This window comes from Bombina bombina, chromosome 6 (assembly GCF_027579735.1).
Source record: "Bombina bombina isolate aBomBom1 chromosome 6, aBomBom1.pri, whole genome shotgun sequence".
NCBI lineage: Eukaryota > Metazoa > Chordata > Amphibia > Anura > Bombinatoridae > Bombina > Bombina bombina.
In genome coordinates, this window is record NC_069504.1 from 896,851,338 (window position 1) to 896,875,803 (window position 24,466).

General features: G+C 37.2%; 1 protein-coding gene across 4 annotated transcripts in view; it reads right to left on the reverse strand.

Moving 5' to 3' along the window:
• Window positions 1-15,212, reverse strand: part of PAQR5 (progestin and adipoQ receptor family member 5) — a 32,281-nt gene extending 17,069 nt beyond the window's left edge. The window contains exons 1-8 of one of the 4 annotated variants that reach the window (XM_053718491.1): window positions 15,103-15,125; window positions 14,551-14,613; window positions 13,922-14,053; window positions 13,709-13,836; window positions 13,349-13,554; window positions 9,140-9,266; window positions 6,806-6,850; window positions 2,118-2,214 (exon numbers count right to left, since the gene is read on the reverse strand). In XM_053718491.1, the coding sequence (XP_053574466.1) occupies window positions 2,118-2,214; window positions 6,806-6,850; window positions 9,140-9,266; window positions 13,349-13,554; window positions 13,709-13,836; window positions 13,922-14,053; window positions 14,551-14,574 (759 nt within the window). In that variant the 5' untranslated portion in view covers window positions 14,575-14,613; window positions 15,103-15,125. Of the gene's footprint in view, window positions 1-2,117; window positions 2,215-6,805; window positions 6,851-9,139; window positions 9,267-13,348; window positions 13,555-13,708; window positions 13,837-13,921; window positions 14,054-14,550; window positions 15,070-15,102 lie in introns of those variants that run through there. The other 3 variants (XM_053718493.1, XM_053718490.1, XM_053718492.1) reach the window with 3 other exon arrangements.
• Window positions 15,213-24,466: the final 9,254 nt, after the last annotated feature.

The following is a 24,466-nucleotide window of genomic DNA, read 5'->3' on the forward strand; positions in this document are numbered from 1 at the left end:
AGGGCATAAATCACCTAACATTCCTAAATTGTTTGGAATAACGTGCTTTAAAACATCAGGTATGATGTTGTATCGATCAGGTAGTGTAAGGGTTACGTGTAAGGGTTACACCCGCTTCACAGTGCGCAGTGTAGGTGATATACCTGCCCTGACCATGCTTTGCAGACCAGGTATCAGTGGTCAGATGGACCCTTGCCCCAACACTGTGTGCCAGACATGCCATTATAGCAGACTTATATGGCTTTGGCGTTGCTTTTTGGTAATTAGAAGGCTGCTAAATGCCACTGCGCATCACACGTGTTTTATGCCCAGCAGTGAAGGGGTTAATTAGGGAGCTTGTAGAGTTAATTTTAGCTTAAGTGTAGTGTAGTAGACAACCCAAAGTATTGATCTAGGCCCATTTTGGTATATTTCATGCCACCATTTCACCGCCAAATGCGATCAAATAAAAAAAAATTGTTCACTTTTTCACAAACTTTAGGTTTCTCACAGAAATTATTTACAAACAACTTATGCAATTATGGCATAAATGGTTGTAAATGCTTCTCTGGGATCCCCTTTGTTCAGAAATAGCAGACTTATATGGCTTTGGCATTGCTTTTTGGTAATTAGAAGGCTTCTAAATGCCACTGCGCACCACACATGTTTTATGCCCAGCAGTGAAGAGGTTAATTAGGGAGCATGTAGGCAGCTTGTAGAGTTAATTTTAGCTTAAGTGTAGTGTAGAAGACAACCCAAAGTATTGATCTAGGCCCATTTTGGTATATTTCATGCCACCCTTTCACCTCCAAATGCAATCAAATGTAAAAAAAAAACTTAATTTTTTTGCAATTTTAGGTTTCTCACTGAAATTATTTACAAACAGCTTGTGCAATTACGGCACAAATGGTTGTAAATGCTTCTCTGGGATCCCCTTTGTTCAGAAATAGCAGACATATATGACTTTGGCGTTGCTTTCTGGTAATTAGAAGGCCGCTAAATGCTGCTGCGCATCACACGTGTATTATGGCTAGCAGTGAAGGGGTTAATTAGGTAGTTTGTAGGGAGCTTGCAGGGTTAATTTTAGCTTTAGTGTGGAGATCAGCCTCCCATCTGACACATCAGACCCCCTGATCCCTCCCAAACAGCTCCCTTCCCTCCCCCACAGCACAATTGTCCCCGCCATCTTAAGTACTGGCAGAAAGTCTGCCAGTACTAAAATAAAAGGTTTTTAAAAAAAAATTAAAAAAAAATTATAGCATATTTACATATGCTGTGGTGTAGCATCCCCCCTTAGCCCCCAACCTCCCTGATCCCCCCCAAAACAGCTCTCTAACCCTCCCCATCTGCCTTATTGGCGGCCATCTTGGGTACTGGCAGCTGTCTGCTATTATTTCACAGTCAAAAAAGTGTTGTTTTTTTTAAATGTACACTACTGTTACACCAGATATGAGTGGTGGCACTGGGCAAGTGGGCACAGTATACGCTGTGAGACTGACACACACGCTGGCAGGCAGGCAACTGCAATTAGATTACACAGGAAAAAAAAAACAAGCAGACTGATGTTCTAGCCCTAAAAAGGGCTTTTTGGGGTGCTGTCCTTACAGCAGAGATCAGATGAGTCCTTCAGGACTGTAGTGGACACTGAATACACTAGCCTAGCTATCGATTTCCCTATTAAATCAGCAGCAGCTACACTGTCCCTCCTCTCACTAAGAATGCAGCTTCCAAATGAATCTAAAATGGATGCTGTTTAGGAGGTGGGAGGGTCTGGGAGGGAGGGTCTGCTGCTGATTGACTGTAATGTGTATTCTGACTGTGAGGTACAGGGTCAAATTTTACTCAATGATGACGAATAGGGGGCGGATCGAACATCGCATATGTTTGCCCGCCGAGGCAAACGCGAACATGCTATGTTCGCCGAGAACTATTCGCCGGCGAGCTATTCATGACATCACTAATTATATGTCCTGAAATAAATGTTACAGTACGGCATCGCTAAGTTGGATTGTATAAACGTTGCTTTCAGTTAAGATAAGATAGATATGTTTAAAAAATGTGAATTTGATGGTAATTATTATTCATTATGTTATGTATGCATTTCTTTATAAATGGAAAATTCAATATCCAGATCTTACCCTGTAAAATAAGGGAAGGCTGTCAAACAAGTAGGGGTATGCAAAGGCTCCTGTGCGCAGAACCTTGCTAAGGCGTGGGCGGGTTTCCTCCTGGAACCTTAAAGGACAGAAAACATCAGTTCAGAAGTAACAAAAACAACAGCATACGCTGGTCAAATTTGGGTGCAATAATAAAAAAAAAAAAAGAATTTTAATAAATACAAAACATGACATTTATTTGGCAAAGTGCAAACTTTAAACTCTTTGGGGACCATCACTGTTAGACAATGTTATCCTACTAATTTTTCTACTTTACAAATAACTGTTCATCTCTCATTTTTTTGGTAAAATTAACAACTGTCTTTGGGATCTATCTCACCTAAATGATGCCTCCTTTTACCATGTAAAAACACCCTCTTCTAGTTGGCTACAGTTTAACAATGTAGTTAAGTAAGGACATTCTAGAAGACAATTAACAGTGACTTAAAAATTAGGGAAGCTCTTCCTACAAAATTCTGATTGCAAACAAGCTAATACATTGAGGCTGACCAGGTTGGAAGCCTTAAACAATTGTTAAACTGAAATTGTATTGTATCTTGGCAAAAGTTGGAAAGCTAGAGACTTAATCGAATGAACCCTAGCTTTGAAATGTGCAGTCTTCTAACTGAGTACATGCCCCCCTCAAAAAACAACAACTCAACAACAACAAAACGAAAATTTAACAAATCTAAATGGCCAAAGAAGCTTTGGGAGCTTTTTTGTTTTACTTTCTTGGATTCAGAATGAAGAACCAATATACAGTGTATACAAACTCATTTATTTGGTAGCTTATTTTTACCTCAAACTTCATCAAGCCTGCAAAACATTAGGAAAAATAACAGATCATTAATGGACTATCTTTGGTAAAAAAAAAAAAAAAAGATTGCCCATTGAGTTCAACCTATTCAAATCTTAAAATTTATCTACAACAAAAGCTACAGTTGATCTTAAATTAATCTCATTAAAAGGTGACCCATTTAATACTGATTACAAAGTTATAAAGAACTGTTTCTGGCACATTTATTGGCTTTTTGCAGGTTTTCCAAAAGGCAATTTGCGATAACTCTAGAAAACTATATATATGGGAAATTTCCAGAAAAAAGTCCTCATAGAAGTCTACATAAGTAAAAAAATAAACAGGTTTCAAGCTGCAGAAAATCTACAGACTATAGCCAACAAGAATGGTTTTCATATAGGAAGAGGAGGTATCTTAAAAAAATCTCCTGTAAACTATGGTATAAAGCCTGTAGTACCATATATGTTGGCAAGAGATGTATATTTTCTACTACTACAGAAACATTACATATATCAATAGCCTTGGTAGAGACGTATAATCATGGTCAAACACTTCCTGTAATATGCATACTGATTGGGGCTATACAACTTACATAGTAGTCTACCGGAATGCCAAAGTGACTGAAAAGGAGTATAGGAAGGATTACAAAGCTATGTTTGTATAATGCAAATTGCCCTAGTGCAGGTAGGTAGGTATACCCTCTGCAAATAGAACAGTGTCAGAGAAGGTACATATACCACATGCATATAGGTCAGGGTTTTAGTTCAGCGTTTCTTTGTTTATGTGTATTCTTTGTATATAACTCAGTGTTTCTAAATCCCTTGTATACATCTCAGTGTTTAAACGTGTATATATATATATATATATATATATATATATATATATATATATATATATATATAATAGCTTTATGTAACTGGGTGTTTATATGTATATCCTTTATAGACATGGCACATTATGTCCCTGCGTGTATATCCTTTGTGTATACATTATTTGGCCAAAAGTTTGTGGACACTTGCTCATCATACCTATATGAGCTTGTTGGATATCCTATTCCAAAACCATGGGCATTAATGGGGAGTACCCCTCTACCCCCCCCCCCCCCTTTGTGTCTTTAACAGCCTCCACCTGGGAAGACAAGATTTTGGAGTGTCATTTGGCATTTGTACGGTCAGGCATTGATGTTGGATGAGAAGGTTTGGCTTGCAATTGCTGTTCCAAAACAACCTATAGGTGTTCAATGGGGTTAAGATAGGGGTCTGTGCAGGCCACTTGAGTTTCTCCACACAAATCTCGTCAAACAATATCTTCATGGACCTTGCTTTGTACACAGGGCACAGTCATGCTGAAACAAGAAAGGGCCTTCCCACAAAGTTGAAAACACTCTATCCCTCCTCTACCAAACTTTAGAGTAGACACTATGCATTCTGGTAAGTACTGTTCTCCTGGCATCCACCATACCAAGATTCTTCAATCAGAATGCCAGATAGTGAAGCGTGATTCATCACTCCAGACAACACATTTTCCCTGCTGCAGAGTCCAGTGGTGGTGTGATTTACACCACTCCAGCTGACACTTGGCATTATACATGTTGTGATGTTTGGCCATAGAATCACATATCATGAAGCTACACACACAGTTATTGTGCTGATGTTGCTTCTTGAGGTACTTTGGAACTCTGTAGTGAATGATGCAACAGATGATATGTGTCTTTTACACACAATGGCGCATCAGCACTTGTTGGACCCACTTTGTGTGTTTGTGTGGTCTACCTAGTGTTGCCACCTTGACCATGTTTTCCTGGACACTTATGAGTTACACATGCTGCAGGATGCGCAGGGAGGAACATGAATAGTGCTGTTCTGGGTCACTATTTTTGTGCTGTCCAGCAGCACAATGCATGTTTTCCTCTGCAAACCCTGCAGCATGTTTAACTTATAAGTGTCCAGGAAAACATGGCCGAAGTGGCAACCCTGTGTGTGTGTGTGTATATATATATATATATATATATATATATATATATATGTGTGATATATATATATATATATATATATATATATATATATATATATATACACACAGTATGTGTGTGTGTGCTCTCTCTATATACATCATGTATTTCTATTCCCTCTCACTCTTACGAATAACAATGTACTATTATGACTATATAGTGTCTTATACTGTTATCTAGTTACATCATGTTCATTCATTTTATAGTTGTATTTGAGGAACTTCTTATTGATTCCAAATTAGAGGTGAATTTGTTTGATCTTTTATGTTAAAACCTCACCATCCTTGTGTTGGCTACAATAGAGTGTCTCAGTCATTCTGACACGCTTTATTCTAATACATATAATAATAATAATAATAATAATAATAATAATAATAAGCCATTAAAATATAATAGGCAATTTTTAATATGTCGAAAATTTACAACATTGTAAACATGAGCAAATACTGGGTCATAACAATAATGATATTTTTTTTCTTAAAGGGACACTGTACCCAAAAAAAATCTTTTGTGATTCAGATTGAGCATGAAATTTTAAACAACTTTCTAATTTACTCCTATTATCAAATTTTCTTCATTCTCTTGGTATCTTTATTTGAAATGCAAGAATGTAAGTTTAGATGCCGGCCCATTTTTGTGAACAACCTGGGTTGTCCTTGCTGATTGGTGGATAAATTCATCCACCAATAAAAAAGTGCTGTCCAGAGTACTGAAACAAAAAAAAAAAGCTTAGATGCCTTCTTTTTCAAATAATGATAGCAAGAGAACGAAGAAAAATTGATAATAGGAGTAAATTAGAAAGTTGCTTAAAATTGCATGCTCTTTCTGAATTACAAAAGAAAAAATTTGGGTTCAGTGTCGCTTTAATTAAAAAGGTGCAGTCCCCTCATAATAAACACAAACTGTTGTGTGAAATTTCAATTATTTTAATGTATTTCAAATATTTTTTTTCTTTAATAAATCTATTATAAACAGGCAGTGGCCATTTTTGTGTTGCAAAAAAAATGCGGTCTTTTAAGGGACATTTTTTGTGGGTTTTTGAAAACTAGCTGTCCCTGTACTGAAAATGTAACATTTATTGTTCTTAGGCTTATGGAGCATGTCACTGTCAACCAAAAGTGGGAGTGTTCCTTATCAGCCAATGAGCTCCTATCCAACAGACCAGTTGCGGATTTCCTGTTAGTTTCAAAATCAAAATAAATGGCTTTATCTTTTTTTTTTTTCCATACAAAAACATTATGTTTTACATTTTTAAACAGTGCTCTTCATATGCATGGCAGAATTTCTTTTTTTTAATTTAGTGTCCATTTAAAGGGACACTGAACCTAAATTTTTTTCTTTCGTGATTCAGATAGAGCATGTAATTTTAAGCAACTTTCTTATTTACTCCTATTATCAAATTTTCTTCATTCTCTTGCTATCTTTATTTGAAAAGCAAGAATGTAAGTTTAGATGCCGGCCCATTTTTGGTGAACAACCTGGGATACATTCACCCACCAATAAACAAGTGCTGTCCAGGGTCCTTAGCATAGATGTCTTCTTTTTCAAATAAAGATAGCAAGAGAACGAAGAAAAAATGATAATGGGAGTAAATTAGAAAGTTACTTAAAATTGCATGCTCTATCTGAATCATGCAAGAAAAAAAAATGGGTTCAGTGTCCCTTTAAGTCCTTTAGTTATACAAGGAGACGGTCATGAGATAAGACATTGTTTTTTGTTATTTGGTTAATTTGGGAGAAAGGACTGCACCTGAAATTGATTGGTTTAAGATTCCCTTTATTTAATTCAGATGTTGGAACCTGGGGTGGAAGCACAGATAGGCAGTGAGTTGTTGCTCTAAGCTGCCTACTCATCAGTCATTACCTTTCTATCAGGAACTTGTTATAGTGCAGGACAGGAGCCCCCAGTCTGTCGGTAACAGTTACAGAAGCAAATGTCAGAACAAGATCAGAACAATACAAGTGGTCTAAAAAACATTGAATTAAAAATATGGCAATACATCCCTATGGTTTTTCTGTGCATCAATATATAACCAGGACAGTTTTCTCGTACAATGCCGCAGTTATCCTTTTTTCCCTAATTAGAAGGACATGCTTTTTATTTCATGGTACATATAGAGTGTAAAGTTTCCAATTTACTTCTGTTATCAAATGTATTTTGTTCTCATGGTATTCTTGTTTAAAAAACACAGACACAATGTATAGATCACTATATGGCAGAAAAATACTTAACAGTCCTATACATTGTGAAAATACTGCAGACATCTAGTGCTGAAAAGCATTCTTGCAAAATTATTACCATATAGTTCTCTAGTCACGTGTCTACCTACACGCTACCTACCTAGGGATTTATTTGAACAAAAATACCATGAGAGCAAAGTAAATTTGAAACATTTTTTATATTATTGTATGCCCTTTAAAAGGGACATAAAACCCAAAACTTTTCTTTCATGATTAGGATAGGGCATACAATTTTAAACAACTTTCCAATTTACTTCCATTATCAAATTTTCTTCATTTTCTTGTTATCCTTTGTTGAAAAGCAGGGAAGTAGGATCAGGAGTGTGCACGTGTCTGCAGCATTATATGGTAGCAGTTTCACATCAATGTTTTACATTAAAGGGACACTGAACACATTTTTTTTTATTTTGTGATTCAGATAGAGCATCCAATTTTAAACAACTTTCCAATTTACTCCTATTAGCAAATGTTCTTCATTCTCTTGGTATCTTTATTTGAAAGGCAAGAATGTAAGTTTACATGCCGGCCAATTTTTGGCGAACAACCTGGGTTGTTCTTGCTGATTGGTGGATACATTCATCCACCAATAAACAAGTGCTATCCAGGGTCCTGGACTTTCTTTATCAAATGAAGATAGCAAGAGAACAAAGAAAAATTGATAATAGGAGTAAATTAGAAAGTTGCTTAAAATTGCATGCTCTATCTGAATCACAAAAGAAAAAAAATTTGGGTTTAGTATTCCTTTAACAAGAGCACTTGATGGCATCACTATTTCCTGTCATGCAGTGCTTCAGGCATGTACACGTTACCTATCTAGATATCTCTTTAACAAAGAATAACATTAAAATGACGCAAATTTGATTATAAAAGTAATTGGTTTAAAATGTTATTCTCTATCTGAATCATAAAAGAAAAAGATGGTGATTTATGTCCCTTTAAAGGGTCAGTCAACAGTAAAATTGTTATTGTTTAAAAATATAGATGATGCCTTTACTACCCATTCCCCAGCTTTGCACAACCAACATTGTTAGATTAATATACTTTATAACATTTAAACCTCTAAATTTCTGCCTGTGGGTTCTGCACAACACAGCTAAAATGCAAGTCAGTAGATAATAAATAAAAAGTCATGTGATCAGGGGGCTATATCAAAAGAGGCTTAGATAAAAAGGTAATCACAGAGGTTAAAAGTATATTAATATAACCATGTTGGTTGTGCAAAACTGTGGAATGGGTAATAAAGGTGTTAGCTATGTTTTTTAACAATAACAATTTTTGAGTTGACTGTGCCTTTAATTTACCAACACTGCTTCTTGCTCATCTTTGTCTACCTTTGACATTTTATCCCATCACAGAATCAGACCTTTCTCAAAAGCTAGTCTTTAAATACAGCAGTTTTAATTTGTCAACGTATACTGAAACATAGTACTAAGTTGCTGAAACATACTCTGTAGTAGGTACTGAAACATACTCTGTAGTACTAAGTTGCTGAAACATACTCTGTAGTAGGTACTGAAACATACTCTGTAGTACTAAGTTGCTGAAACATACTCTGTAGTAGGTACTGAAACATACTCTGTAGTACTAAGTTGCTGAAACATACTCTGTAGTACTAAGTTGCTGAAACATACTCTGTAGTAGGTACTGAAACATACTCTGTAGTACTAAGTTGCTGAAACATACTCTGTAGTAGGTACTGAAACATACTCTGTAGTACTAAGTTGCTGAAACATACTCTGTAGTAGGTACTAAAACATACTCTGTAGTACTAAGTTGCTGAAACATACTCTGTAGTAGGTACTGAAACATACTCTGTAGTACTAAGTTGCTGAAACATACTCTGTAGTAGGTACTGAAACATAGTCTGAAGTACTAAGTTGCTGCTCTCAGTTGCAGCCAGGGGTTAAAAACATAATATCATTTGTCTGTACTTTTATATCTGCCCCATCTCTCATACCTGGAGTAGCACGACAATCCTGTGCAGATGACGGTATTTAGCACAGCACATGTCACATACCAGCGATGGAAGGGACTGTTCACCCACCGGTCCGGAAAAACATATGCAGAATAAGCAACGGCTGATCCTGCAATTCAAACCCAAACTTTACACACACCAAATGGTAATGGAACAAAAAACAATGTGCAGATCATATCAAACAATATACAGTTCGGATTTAAATAGTTTTAAAGAGACAGTCAACACTAATATTGTTATTGTTTAAAAAAGTTAAATAATGCCTTTACTACCCATTCCCCAGCTTTGTACAACCGACATTGTTATATTAATATACTTTATAACATTTAAACCTCTAAATTTCTGCCTGTTTCTAAGCCACTACAGGCAGCCTCTTATCACATGCTTTTTTTTTTTAAATTTGCTTTTCACAACAAGAGACTGCTAGCTCACATGGGCCATATAGATAAACATTGTGCTCACGCCTGCTGAGTTATTTAAAAGTCAGTGCAACACAGCACTAATTGTCTAAAATGCAAGTCAATAGATAATAAATAAAAAGTCATGTGATCAGGGGGCTGTCAGAAGAGGCTTAGATACAAGGTAATCATATTAGTAAAAAGTATATTAATATAACTGTGTTGGTTATGGAAAATTGGGGAATGGGTAATACAATTAATGTATTGCAAGACTATAGAACTATACATTAAATCTTCTTGATCAGCATTGATACTCTAAGGGTAAAGAATAGTTTAGGACAAGTCAAAGGCAACTTTTATGATCAATTTGAATCATGAAAGAAAAAAAAGTGTTTTATGTGCCTTTAAATCTAACTAGTTAGTAAGCTTTGGAGTTAAACATGTATTTAAGCTCAGATGGGTTAAACTAAATCATTCATTCAGTTGCCAATTAATACACCTGACCACAAGTTAGGTAGCCCATGGGCCTGAAGCACATTTGTTTGGTAAGATTTAAACTGCACTGAGCTGTTACCAAGGCCAGGAGTCAACTGTAAGCTACCTGATTATAAGGACATTAAACACTAAATAAATGCTAGCCATTATGTATTCCAGGCAATTCTCAGATGTATTTTTAAATAAAAATGGAATTCATTGTTTAAATATTGAAATATGTGTAAAGTTTTAGTTTCCTGTAGAGTAATGGGCCCTGTCATGTTGTAACCTAGGTTTCTCTTTATTTAAAAGCTTGCTCTCTTTATTTTTACCTTCTATGCAGAGGCAAGATAGGGACAGTTATAAACTAGTTACTATAGCAACAACCTCACAGTGCTTAATGTCCATTTAAAGCTGAGCTGTAATAATGAAGTTTAAGGAAACACAGACACTTTTAACACTTAAAGGGACAGTCTAGGCCAAAATAAACTTTCATGATTCAGATAGAGCATGTAATTTTAAACAATTTTCCAATTTAGTTTTTATCACCAATTTTGCTTTGTTTTCTTGGTATTCTTAGTTGAAAGCTTAACCTAGGAGGTTCATATGCTAATTTCTTAGACCTTGAAGCCCACCTGCATTTTAACAGTTTTTCACCACTAGAGGGTGTCAGTTCACATATTTCATATAGATAACACTGTGCACGTGAAGTAATCTGGGAGCAGGCACTGATTGGCTAGACTGCAAGTCTGTCAAAAGAACTGAAAAAAGGGGCAGTTTGCAGAGGCTTAGATACAAGATAATCACAGAGGTTAAAAGTGTATTAATAAAACTGTGTTGGTTATGCAAAACTGGGAAAGGGTAATAAAGGGATTATCTATCTTTTAAAACAATAAAAATTCTGGTGTAGACTGTCCCTTTAATACATACACATTTGAGATGCATCTTGTGCAAATGGTTTCATAGTTTATATGGCAGGGAACTACAATTAGGCATCTCAAATATTGTTTCACTTAGGCAGAAAACTCTAATGCAAAGAATAAACAGTTCTAATTATTTTTGAAAATAACAAATGATCACAAAGGTGCACCATGTGTTTTGGTATATCCACAAATCAGTTCCCTGTATTTAAAGGTAAATGTGAAGTATATTAACCCCTTAACGACACGCGTCGTACAGGGTACGTCTTGCACAAACTGGTCTTTAAAGACCAGCGACGTACCCTGTACGACGTTGGGGTTGAAAGCGGCTGGAAGCGATCCTGATCGCTTCCAGCCGCTTTCCGGTTATTGTAGTGATGCCTCGATATCGAGGCATCACTGCAATAACATTTTTCCCCATCCGATGCAGAGAGAGCCACTCTGTGGCCCTCTCTGCACCGGACATCGATGCCGCGATCGTTGGTGGGTGGGAGCAGACGTGGGAGGCGGGTGGGCGGCGATCGATGATGACCGGTGGGCGGGATCGTGGGCGGGATCGTGGGCGGGATTGCTGGGGGGCGCGCACGGACGCGCGCGCGTGCACAGGGGAGGCGGGCGGGCGCGTGCACGGGGAGGGAGCGGGTGGGAACCGTTACACTATGGAACAGTGGTTTATATTTAGAGGGAGAGAGGGGGGATAAATATGTTAATCGAAGGGATCTGGGAGGGGGTGGGGGTTTAGTCTTGGGGGGGGGAAGCTACACTACAGAAAAGTGGGGAAAAATTAAAAAATATACTTTAAAAAAAAATATATTTTTTTTGTAAACTGGGTACTGGCAGACAGCTGCCAGTACCCAAGATGGCTCCCAATAATGTAGAGGGGGAGGGTTAGAGAGCTGTTTGGGGGGGGATCAGGGAGGTTTGGGGCTAAGAGGGATCCTACACAGCAGCATATGTAAATATGCTCCCAAAAAAAAAAAGAAAAAAAAAAAAGATACCTTTTATTTTAGTACTGGCAGACTTTCTGCCAGTACTTAAGATGGCGGGGACAATTGTGGGGTGGGGGAGGGAAGAGAGCTGTTTGGGAGGGATCAGTGGGTCTGATGTGTCAGGTGGGAGGCTGATCTCTACACTAAAGCTAAAATTAACCCTGCAAGCTCCCTACAAGATCCCTAATTAACCCCTTCACTGCTAGCCATAATACACGTGTGATGTGCAGCGGCATTTAGCAGCCTTCTAATTACCAAAAAGCATTGCCAAAGCCATATATGTCTGCTATTTCTGAACAAAGGGGATACCAGAGAAGCATTTACAACCATTTGTGCTATAATTGCACAAGCTGTTTGTAAATAATTTCAGTGAGAAACCTAAAATTGCGAAAAAAATTACGTTTTTTTTTTAATTTGATCGCATTTGGCGGTGAAATGGTGGCATTAAATTTACCAAAATGGGCCTAGATCAATACTTTGGGTTGTCTACTACACTACACTAAAGCTAAAATTAACTCTACAAGCTCCCTACATGCTCCCTAATTAACCCCTTCACTGCTGGGCATAAAACACGTGTGGCGCGCAGTGGCATTTAGCAGCCTTCTAATTACCAAAAAGCAACGCCAAAGCCATATAAGTCTGCTATTTCTGAACAAAGGGGATCCCAGAGAAGCACTTACAACCATTTATGCCATAATTGCACAAGTTGTTTGTAAATAATTTCTGTGAGAAACCTAAAGTTTGTGAAAAAGTGAACATTTTTTTTTATTTGATCGCATTTGGCGGTGAAATGGTGGCATGAAATATACCAAAATGGGCCTAGATCAATACTTTGGGATGTCTTCTAAAAAAAAATATATACATGTCAAGGGATATTTAGGTATTCCTGACAGATATCAGGGTTCCAATGTAACTAGCGCTCATTTTGAAAAAAAGTGGTTTTGAAATAGCAAAGTGCTACTTGTATTTATGGCCCTATAACTTGCAAAAAAAGCAAAGAATATGTAAACATTGGGTATTTCTAAACTCAGGACAAATTTTAGAAACTATTTAGCATGGTTGTTTTTTGGTGGTTGTAGATGTGTAACAGATTTTGGGGGTCAAAGTTAGAAAAAGTGTGTTTTTTTCCATTTTTTCCTCATATTTTATAATATTTTTAATAGTAAATTATAAGATATGATGAAAATAATGGTATCTTTAGAAAGTCCATTTAGTGGCGAGAAAAACGGTATATAATATGTGTGGGTACAGTAAACGAGTAAGAGGAAAATTACAGCTAAACACAAACACCGCAGAAATGTAAAAATAGCCCTGGTCCTTAAGGGAAAGAAATTTAAAAATGGCCGTGTCCTTAAGGGGTTAAATGCTGTGCTTTGATTGGTTCATGGCAAGTCTAGTATATTAATTTACCCAAACTATATAGACTAACTGCTCCATAATCCAGGAAGAAGCAGATGTGCCGGGCCTGGACGGACATGACGCTGAAGGTATGAGCGCAGCTTGATGTCAAGGGGTAGATGCAGCAAGACAGGAGAAAAACCAGGAGAGGCCATAAGAATGGGTCGTCCCAGGAGCCAGGAGAATACAGAAGCGTTAACATCCTCCATAGGAAGTACCTGTATACAAAAAGCAAGGAAGACAGGATTAATACTCTGGCTTCTTAGTTTATATTATATTATGTTTAATAGTTCAGAAGATGTCATTTGCATTTAATGAGAGTAAAGGGCATATTATAGATGCTAACTCAGTAGACCAAAATCATCATCTTACCAGGTGGGTATGAAATGTGTCCAGATGTTTAGAGTCTCATTGGTCATCTGGAATAGACTGAGGACACATGCAGTGGCTGAGCTCCTTGGGGAGCGATATCCACTGATAATGCTTTCTTCATGGAACACCTAGTATAGGAATAATAGACCTGTTAAATTGCCAGTATAAAGGGATTGAGTTATGGACCCTACATTCTGTGCAAGTGACACTTACTTTTGGAACTTGCTGGACTGTCAGTAATCGTGGTAGCTTCCAGGATAACATGGTCCTGACTCGTAGATTGTACCTCACTCCCCTGTGCTGTTCTTTTTGATCTCTGGTTTCCCTACTGAACTCCTGTTGACTCTGCAGGACATATATGTACCAGGGAGGCTGACTTGTTTAACTCCTTCAGTGAACAAACTATAGCAATCTGTAAATTATCACTTCTGGTGTGGAAAAATTCTTGCATCACATTCATTCCACACTGCACTATATCTGTTTGCTCTTGTTTCTCCTTCAGTCACTTGCTGAATGGTGAAGTGGCAGATAAAGTGCCAGTGATAAGGCGTGCAAGGCTCAGTATGTGTACAGGCTCTCAGACCTTAACACATAGGGCACTATATGGCACATACTGGTGTCTGAAGCCTAACGGGAGAGCTTCAAACTGTCAGATATGGAAAGTCATTATTAAATGGTAAATTGGGAGCAGACTGCTTGTAACTGTTTTGTGCAGTTATTGGGTATTAACTTTGTAAAAATTACCTAAAATTAATTTTACATGGGTTCTAGAAATTTAATTTTACCAAATAAATTCTGATCAGAGGTGTGTACAGGGGTTACCTTCTCAGCCCATTTCCTACCTTACGTGATGTCTCTGTTTCCATTTAATCCCACGCTTTGCTTTGTGCAGAGTTCAGGCTGACCTTCTCAAAAATAAATCAGAGTCCCTCGCTGGAAACAGTGCAACGTTACACTTAGAATCAAACCACCACTCCCCTTTCTGTGACAATCAAGCCCAATCTGCAGAGACTTTTATTTATTTATAATTCAATGTCAAGTTAAAAAAAAAAAAAAAGTTTTAAATCCCAGGAAAATATTTCATGGTTTAATAAGTAACCAGTATGGGATGGGTTAGTTAAAGAGTAATCTGAATACCAACACCCAAACCAGCCTCACATTTACCTGCAAAGATCTAGAAATCGAAATCAGGAAAATATTTAATATGAACGGTTTAAACGTTATCCTTATTAAAAATACAGTCTGACTGGCTACACTCAGGTTTGTGAGAAATCATAACTTAGAAGCAACCCTGCTGCACATCATTTTAATAAAATATCCCCATAATGAAGACCCTGTCACCCTAACTCAGTCACAAGCACACACACACACACACAATTGCACACACTTTTTACCCAACGTGCAGAAATAATGCTGTGTGTCACTCCTTCTTCATTCTCTTTATTGTACTATGTGTTATCCTCTGGTTACTCTGAAGATACCTTCCCTCCTCCTTTGGCTGTTTTGACGCCTCCTAATATGTCACTGATTTCTATTTGTTGCCCCAAACACTAGGGACTTGTTATACAGGTTTGCGGCATGACACTAGCCTAACACCAACAAATCTGGAGGAACTACCCTCATAGTGACTCAGCAACAGCACCAATGGCTAGTTAAAACTTTTTTTTTTTTATACATTTAAGGTAGATATTTAATTATGTGTAAAACACTATCTAAACTAACTCTACCAGAACACACCCTGCCCTGGTATTTACAAGCAATTGTCTTTACAATTCCTAAGCATTGTTTTGTTTTTATTCAGATGAAATGCTCAGTAGAATGTGTTACTGTTGGCATTGTAAGCAGCCTGTTGCCTTGTGTCTGCTGTCTGTGTGTTAGGAGGAGCTGAGAAGTGTGTGAGCCGGTGTTGGCTTATTAGAAAAAGCCACGAGGGTCTGATGTTTGTACAACTACAGATCACTGTCATATTGTGTATCAAAGGGACATAAATGTGTAAGACAATAATGATCTGTCATATATTAAAGGGACATAAAACAATATAAAAGAGTGACTGGGGGATTGTGGGTAGGGGAGTGATATTTAACAGCTTTACTGTGGTGCTGTTTGCTGCCTCCTGCTGGCCAGAAGTGATATATTCCCAACAGTAATTGATGATCCGTGGACTCACCGTGTCATTAGAAAAAAATACACTGTTTCTGTAAGCAGTAGTACAATTATAAAATGCTCTGTGTGTTTAACCCCTGCAAAGAACCTAACTGAACACAACTAGTGAGCCAAATATCAGGCATATGGGCACAGCCACAAATCTGCAGCTCCTGAGCCTACCTAGATATGATTTTCAACAAATGATTATAAGAGCATGAAGTGATAATATAAGTAAATTGAAACCTGTCTAACAATTGCATTCTCCAAATCATAAATATTTCATTTTTAATTTTGACTTTCGTATCCCTTTAAGATGAAATGAGGAGTATCCTTTATATGTATTAGGAGGTTCATGTCATTTCTGCCTGGTATTGTAGGAAATGTAGAAGTGCAGGCCCTGATGTATGTACATTACATCTCACCTACTTCTATGTATCCTTGCTGTTTGTGTCTTAAAGGGATAGTATAGTCAAAATTAAACTTTCATGATTCAGATAGAGCATGCAATTTTAAGGAACTTTCTAATTTACACCTATTATACATTTTTCTTCGTTCTCTTGGTATCGTTATTTGAAAAAGCTGGAATGTAATCTTAGGAGCCGGCCCATTTTTGGTTCAGCACCCTGGGTAGCGCTTGCTGATTGGTGGCTACATTTACACACCAATCAGCAAGTATAAAAATGGTAAATGTTACATTTTTATAAAGACACAATACTTAGCTGTAAAGCACATTCATTTCTACTACGGCAAAAGGGATCTGGTCGGTCCGGCGAAGCCGACACAGTTTCAGCAGAGAATGATAGAGCCACTCAGAAGGCGTCTGGTCCCACCATTACCTTTCTATTGCAAGTGGTTCTACTCTGCTTGTCTGCCCAGCTTTTTGAATGAGGGACTGTGCATGTGCAACCTATTTGCTGAGCAGACAGACAAAACCAGGAGCAAGCAGTCAGGAAGAGAATGGGGTGGGATATGAAAAAATGTTCTTGCATGGGGGCGGCCTCGGGAACCTTGCTGGAGCTTTTTAATTCCTTTGTTGTAGCAGCAATAAATGTGCTTTTATAGCTGACTGTGTATCTTATAGATATTTAACATTTACTGCCCCTTTAACATGTAGAGCTCTTTACATACGTGTTATAGCTATTGCCCAGTAGTGCATTGCTGAACATAGGTACATATGCTTTTCAGCAAATAATACAAAGAGAACAAAGCAAATTTGATAATAGAAGTGAATTTAAGGGTCTTAAAAATTTTGTTCTTTTTGAATCATGCAAGTTTAAAGGGACAGTCTACTCCAGAATTGTTATTGTTTAAAAAGATAGTATATTATCTAATTACCCATTCCCCAGTTTTGCATAACCAACACAGTTATAATAATATACTTTCTACCTCTGTGATTACCTTGTATCTAAGCCTCTGCAAACTGCCCCCTTATTTCAGTTCTTTTGACAGACTTGCATTTTTAGCCAATCACTGCTGACTCCTAGGAGCTTCACGTGCAAGAGCTCAATGTTATCTATGTGAAACACATAAACTAACGCCCTCTAGTGGTGAAAAACTGTCAATGCTTTCAGATTAGAGGCGGCCTTCAAGGTCTAAGAAATTAGCATATGAACCTCCTAAGTTTATCTTTCAACTAAGAATACCAAGAGAACAAAGCAAAATTGGTAATAAAAGTAAATTGGAAAGTTGTTTAAAATTACGTGTCCTATTTAAATCATGAGTGTTTTTTTTTACTTGACTGTCCCTTTAATATACTTTTTACCTCTGTGATTACATTGTATCTTAGCCTCTGCAAACTGCCCCCTTATTTCAGTTCTTTTGATAGCCCTTATTGGCTAAAATACAAGTCTAACGTCTAGGTTACGCCACGTGCATGAGCACAATGTTATCTTTGTCACACATGAACTAATGCCCTCTAGCTGTGAAAAAACTGAGAAATGCATTCAGATAAGAGGCAGCCTTCAAGGGCTTAGAAATTATGATAAAAGTAAATTGGAAACTTGTTTAAAATTGCATGCCCTATCTGAATCATGAAAATTAAATTTTGACTAGACTGTCCCTTTTTAATTTTGGCTTTACTATCTCTTTAATGTGTCCCAATGCTTGTATATAATAACGAAGACATAAGATATGAGTCCTTGTTACACGTGTGGTTTTATATCAGTATATTAAAGGTGCTGGCAAATATGTATCAGGAGAAAAAAAAAAAAGGATGATTATGAAATGTGTTTACCAGGAAAAATAAAATGTAGCAGCCAGAGCAAGGTGCATTTTGGCCTAACCCAATTTGGGTTGTGCCTAGAGCAGCATAATTTAGGAGGCAACACATTTTGAAACATATTTCTGCCTTCCCTCTCCTTTATACTCCAGATAGTTTATTAATATTATAACAAATCAGTGATCATGTGACTTGCTTCCCGATGCAATCAATAATGATGCAAATATAAGCTTGAGGGGGGCAGCACAAAAACTAAACCTCTGAGTGAGAAGTTTGCAAATTGATTTCTTTCCACATTAGAAAAAGTGTAGATTATGTACCTCTAATATCTGGGGTTGGCATTTATGTCTCTGGAACATGTATATCTGAATGAAAAAAACACTGTTTGCTTTCTTCTCATCATTTTGTTTACATCACAAGTCAGACATGTGCCTGATATTGCTGTAATGTTTGTGCAAATGAACATAAACCTGTAATAATCAGCATCACAAACCAGCATATTCAGTACAGGTTGAGTCAGGAAGGGCTGGTGCACAAGTAATCAGATTTCTCCTCCTTAGTTACCAAGTAACACTAATTCTTCAAACTATTTCATTTTATCAAAGCATAAGATTAACCTGTGAACAAGTCTAGTTGCACAAAAATGCCACAGGGCACGCTTCCAAGCACTGCAGGGTACATAAAATATGAACATTGTGGAGGGTGGGGGGGTACTAGGAATGTGTCATAGGTTTAATGTGTTGTTCTATTAAATAGAACAGAGTCACAAGACACTGCAGCGTGAACACATTTGCATTGCAATTGCTACAGGCCTTAGACTGGCTGGTTTGTAGTAGTACAAGCCTGTGCTCTGTACTCCAGTCCACAAGTACCTGTAATAGGCCAGATTTTACATATTTCCCTCAGGGGATGATCGGTTGCTTTATTACTGTCTTTAACTCAAGTAGGTAAATACTTATAAGGTTCATGAAACCCAAAAAATGTTTCTTTCATGACTAAAATGGCACATACAATAAAAAAAAAAATCCAGTTTACTTTTATTTACAAATTTACTTGTTTTTCATAGTATTTTTTGCTGAACAGAATACCCCTCGGTAGGTAGTGTGCACTTGTCTAGACTAGAGAACTATATGGCAGCAGCTTTGCAAAAAATGCTTTTGACCACTAGTTGGCAGCAGTGTTTGCACAATTTTTTAACATTCTTAAAGGGACAGTCTACACTAGAATTTGTATTGTTTTAAAAGATAGCTAATCCCTTTTATTACCCATTCCCCAGTTTTGCATAACCAACAGATATATTAATATACTTTTTACCTCTGTTATTACCTTGTATCTAAGCATCTTCTGAGAAGTGTAAGAAGAGTAGTTTATAGAAAAGGGCGCTCTAAATAGAGCTAATATCTTATGGGGATTTTTAAAATATGAAAATATAAAAAAATATATATAAAAATGTAAATAGAAATCTATTCTATGACACCAGATAAGATTTTATACAGAATAAAAATGTATTTTATTTTAGTAAAAACAAAAGTTTTTTTTTTAAAACATGTGAGTTTGAGATTCTTATGTACAAATGAATCTGATAGGTTGGCCGACCTTGTAATCTAATCTTAAATTGATCTAATATTAATTTCTTGCGTATCAGTATCAATATTTGACAAATTTCAATACAGCAATATTTGACAAATTTCAACAAAGCAATTTGTTATGAAAAAGGCTGGTTATCACAGCTGAAACGCGTTGTACTGATCCTTCATCCCTAACACCTGGTTAACACAGGAGCCGCAGAGCAGAGGAAGCATAAGCAGACTGAGTAAGCTAAGAATACGGTGCCACCAAACTCTGCCAAAAACGCTTCCAAAAATGGGATCCAGGATCGGCATCTGTAGAAGTGAACTGATCCATCTACTCCTTTTTATTACGGACAATCCGAAGTCCTACAGGATACCTACTATTGGAAATAACAGTAGAAGTGCAGAAGTCCCTAACCCGCTACATTATATACAAAGACTCAGCCCCCATAAGACATAGGAGGCGGATTTGTGTATCACACCACTTAAAGATCAAGCAAGAAAAGCTGGTCACAAAAACGTCTCTCAGCAAGGATAATAAGGTTAGATCTACACACCTGCTTACCTTACCGCATTTGATATAGGTACATAGTACCCTAAAAAAATATCTTCTATAAACTTAGGCTGCAGCCAAGAAAATTTCTTATAAACATCATAGACTCTCATATTGGGTATTACCTAAGGGTTACCTCGAGATGGACTTTTAATCACGTTTTGAAATACATACTCTATAAACTTAATTTGCAAATTGCAATTGTGTTTATACAATTTTAATTCAGGTATATAGTCCTAAACTCCTGTTAGATCAACAGCCTATCATATAACTGTGAGTTTTAAAATTGCTTTTTTGAAAATTGCTTTGTTGAAATTTGTTAAATATTGCTGCATTGAAATTTGTCAAATATTGATACTGATACGCAAGAAATCAATATTAGATTAATTCTGTACAAAATATTATCTGGTGTCATAGAATAGATTTCTATTTACTTTATATATATATATATATATATATATATATATATATATATATATATATATATATATATATATATATATATATATATATTCATATTTTAAAAACCTACATAAGGTATTAGCTCTATTTAGAGCGCCCTTTCCTATAAACTACTCTTCTTACAATTCCCCCTGAGAAGCATAGAGGAAGCTTCTAATAGTGAAAGGAGCTTATGCCCACTAGCGCAAAATCTATATATCTTTTGACATATCTGAGCATCTTCTGACAGCCCCCTGATGACATGACTTTTTATTTATTATCTATTGCATTTTAGCCAATTAGTGCTGTGTTGTGCTAACTCTTAACATTGTGCTCACGCCCGTGAAGTTATTTATCTATATGGCCCACATGAACTTGCAGTCTACTGAAAAGCTAATAAAAAAAGCATGTGTAGTGGCCTAGAAACTGGCAGAAATTTAGAGGTTTAAATATTATAAAGTATATTAATATAACAATGTTGGGGGGATGGGTAGTAAAGGCATTGTCTTTCTTTTTAAACAATGACAATTTTGGTGTTGACTGTCCCTTTAAAAGCATTATTGGAAAAACTGCTACCCTATAGTACTCCAAACAAATGTACACTCCTGAGCTTACCTACTTTTTTGACAAAGGATAACAAAAGAACAAAGTACAATTCATAACAAAAGCCCATTTTTAATTGTATGCTCATGAAAGATAATATTTGGGGTTATGTCCCTTTAAATCTGGTTTTTTTTAAAGACTGGTATTGAGAAATAGTTAGGCATAAGGAATGTGTCACAGCTATAGCATAACACTATAGCATAACACTAAACATTAAACCATTCATATAGCTGTCATGGAAGCAGCAATCACAATGTATAGCATTAGTAACTGTTTATATTACTTCTGACTGAAATACATTTTTACTTGAAGGAACCAGGTAAATAAAATTAAGATGTATGATGTCAGACAATTTCAGTTTTGGATAGAAGCATTATTTTCCTTCAAGTAAAAGCTATCTATTTTGGTGACAGTTTTCACACAGCACAAGTTGTCTCTGATAGATATAATATTCATATTACCAACTACCAAGCACTACAATGTAAAGGATCTACATACAAAATATCTTATGACCATTTAAATGTAGCTTTTTTTTTTTTTTTTAATCAAAATTTGCATGGGTTTGTTGTCTCTTACCATAGTAAAGAAGATACTTTTATCTAAACATTAATGTATGTGGACAGCCTTACTAATAATTGAGTTCAGGTGTTTCAGCCACACCCATTGCTGACAGGTACATAAAATCCAGGACATAAATACTAATTAAATCTACAAAGACAAACATTGGCAGTATAATGGATTGCACTGAGAACTCACTGATAGTCTAGTCAAAATTAGACTTATGATTCAGACAGGGAATGCAATTTTAAACAACTTTCCAATTCACCTTTATCATCAAATTTGCTTTTCTTCTATAAGGTACGACGAGTCCACGGATTCATCCTTTTACTTGTGGGATATTATCCTCCTGCTAACAGGAAGTAGCAAAGAGCACCACAGCAGAGCTGTCTATATAGCTCCTCCCCCCGTCATTCTCTTTGCCTACTCTAAGTACTAGGAAGGGTAAAGTGAAACAGGTGATAAAATATTAGTTTTTAATTTCTTCAAGCAAGGGTTTTTTGTTTTAAATGGTACTGGTATGTACTATTTACTCTCAGGCAGCAGATGGATGAAGACTTCTGCCTGGAGGATGATGATCTTAGCATTTGTAACTAAGATCCAGTGCTGTTCCTACAGAGGCTGAGGAGTACAGAAAACTTCAGTGTGAGGAACGTTGTCATGCTATATAGCAGTGAGGTATGTTCAGTCATTTTTTTCTGGAGAGACTGTGTATTTCAGAAAGGCTGACAGTATCCCCATGAGGGTAAGGGTAAGCAGTAATCATAAGAGCTATAGAAAGGCATTACTAAGCTTGCATAAGGGGCTAATTAAAAAATGGTTGACACTGAGTTTTGAATGTTTGTGGGCAAACGTTTTTTGAACTGGGAGTGCTGTTAACGTTTTGTGGGCAATAAGGTTTTTTGGGCAACTTTATTGAGGGTACACTGGGCTTATATTTTGGGTCTCAGAACCTACATGGCTAGTTTAAAACCGCTCTGATGCGGTTCTTTGAGGCTGTAGAGACATCGAGTGAGATGGGCGGGGCCTATTTTCGTGCCTCAGATGCGCAGTTGTTTTCATTCAGCAAGCTCCAACTCCAGAGGGCCCTTGTGGATGTTTTAGACCAAATCGAAGCTTTAACCCCATATTTACAATCCCTGAGGGCAGGTAGGTGCCACAGCAGGGCTGTGGCAAGGTGCTGGGGGTGTTTTTTTCTCTCTCCAGATTTAGGCCTTAATTCAATCCGGGTTGCACAATAAAGGGTTAAATGTTCAATTTTCTTGTGGGGCAAACTTAACTACACATCTGTTATCAAAAAATTGAAAAATTTGGTGCATTTTAAAGCAGTTTTGCAGAACGTGTATGCTTTTTTTCTCTTAAAGGCGCAGTACCTTTTTTAAGATTGTTGTTTTTTTCACTAAATAAAGTGTTTTCATGCTTATTTGTAGTCATTACTAGCCTGTTCAACATGTCTGACATTGAGGAAAGTCATTGTTCAATATGTTTAGCAGCCATTGCGGAACCCCCACTTAGAATGTGTCCCTCATGCACTGAAAGGTCAATAAATTGGAAAGAACATATTTTAGCTACTGAAAGTATGTCGCAGGATGATTCTCAGTCAGAAGGGAATCGGGTTATGCCATCTACTTCTCCCCAAGTGTCACAACCATTAACGCCCGCTCAAGCGACGCCAAGTACTTCTAGTGCGTCTAATTCTTTCACCCTGCAAGATATGGCCGCAGTTATGAATACTACCCTCACAGAGGTTTTATCTAAGCTGCCTGGGTTGCTGGGGAAGCGCAGTAGGTCTGGTGTGAGAACAAATACTGAGCCCTCTGATGCTTTATTAGCCATATCCAATGTACCCTCACAATGTTCTGAGTTGGGGGTTAGGGATTTGCTGTCTGAGGGAGAGATTTCTGATTCAGGAAAGATGTTCCCTCAGACAGACTCAGATATGACGGCTTTTAAATTTAAACTACAACACCTCTGCTTATTGCTCAGGGAGGTTTTAGCGACTCTGGATGATTGTGACCCTATTGTAGTTCCAGAGAAATTGTGTAAAATGGACAGATTTCTAGAGGTTCCTGTTTACACTGATGTTTTTCCGGTCCCTAAGAGGATTTCTGACATTGTTACTAAGGAGTGGGATAGACCAGGTATTCTGTTCGCTCCCCCTCCTACTTTTAAGAAAATGTTTCCCATATCAGACACCATGCATGACTTGTGGCAGACGGTCCCTAAGGTGGAGGGCGCTATTTCTACCCTGGCTAAGTCTACAACTATACCTATTGAGGACAGTTGTGCTTTCAAAGATCCTATGGATAAAAAATTAGAGGGTCTCCTAAAGAAAATATTTGTTCATCAGGGTTTTCTTCTCCAACCTATAGCATGCATTGTTCCCGTAACTACTGCAGCTGCTTTTTGGTTCGAGGCTCTGGAGGAGGCTCTTCAGGTTGAGACCCCATTAGATGATATTCTGGATAGAATTCAGGTTTTGCCATTTTAGAGTGTTATGGCTTAAGTCCTGGTCTGCTGATGTGTCATCAAAATCTAAGCTTTTAGCCATCCCTTACAAGGGTAAGACCCTATTCGGGCCTGAACTGAAAGAGATCATTTCAGATATCACTGGAGGGAAAGGCCATGCCCTTCCTCAGGATAAGACAAATAAGATGAGGACCAAACAA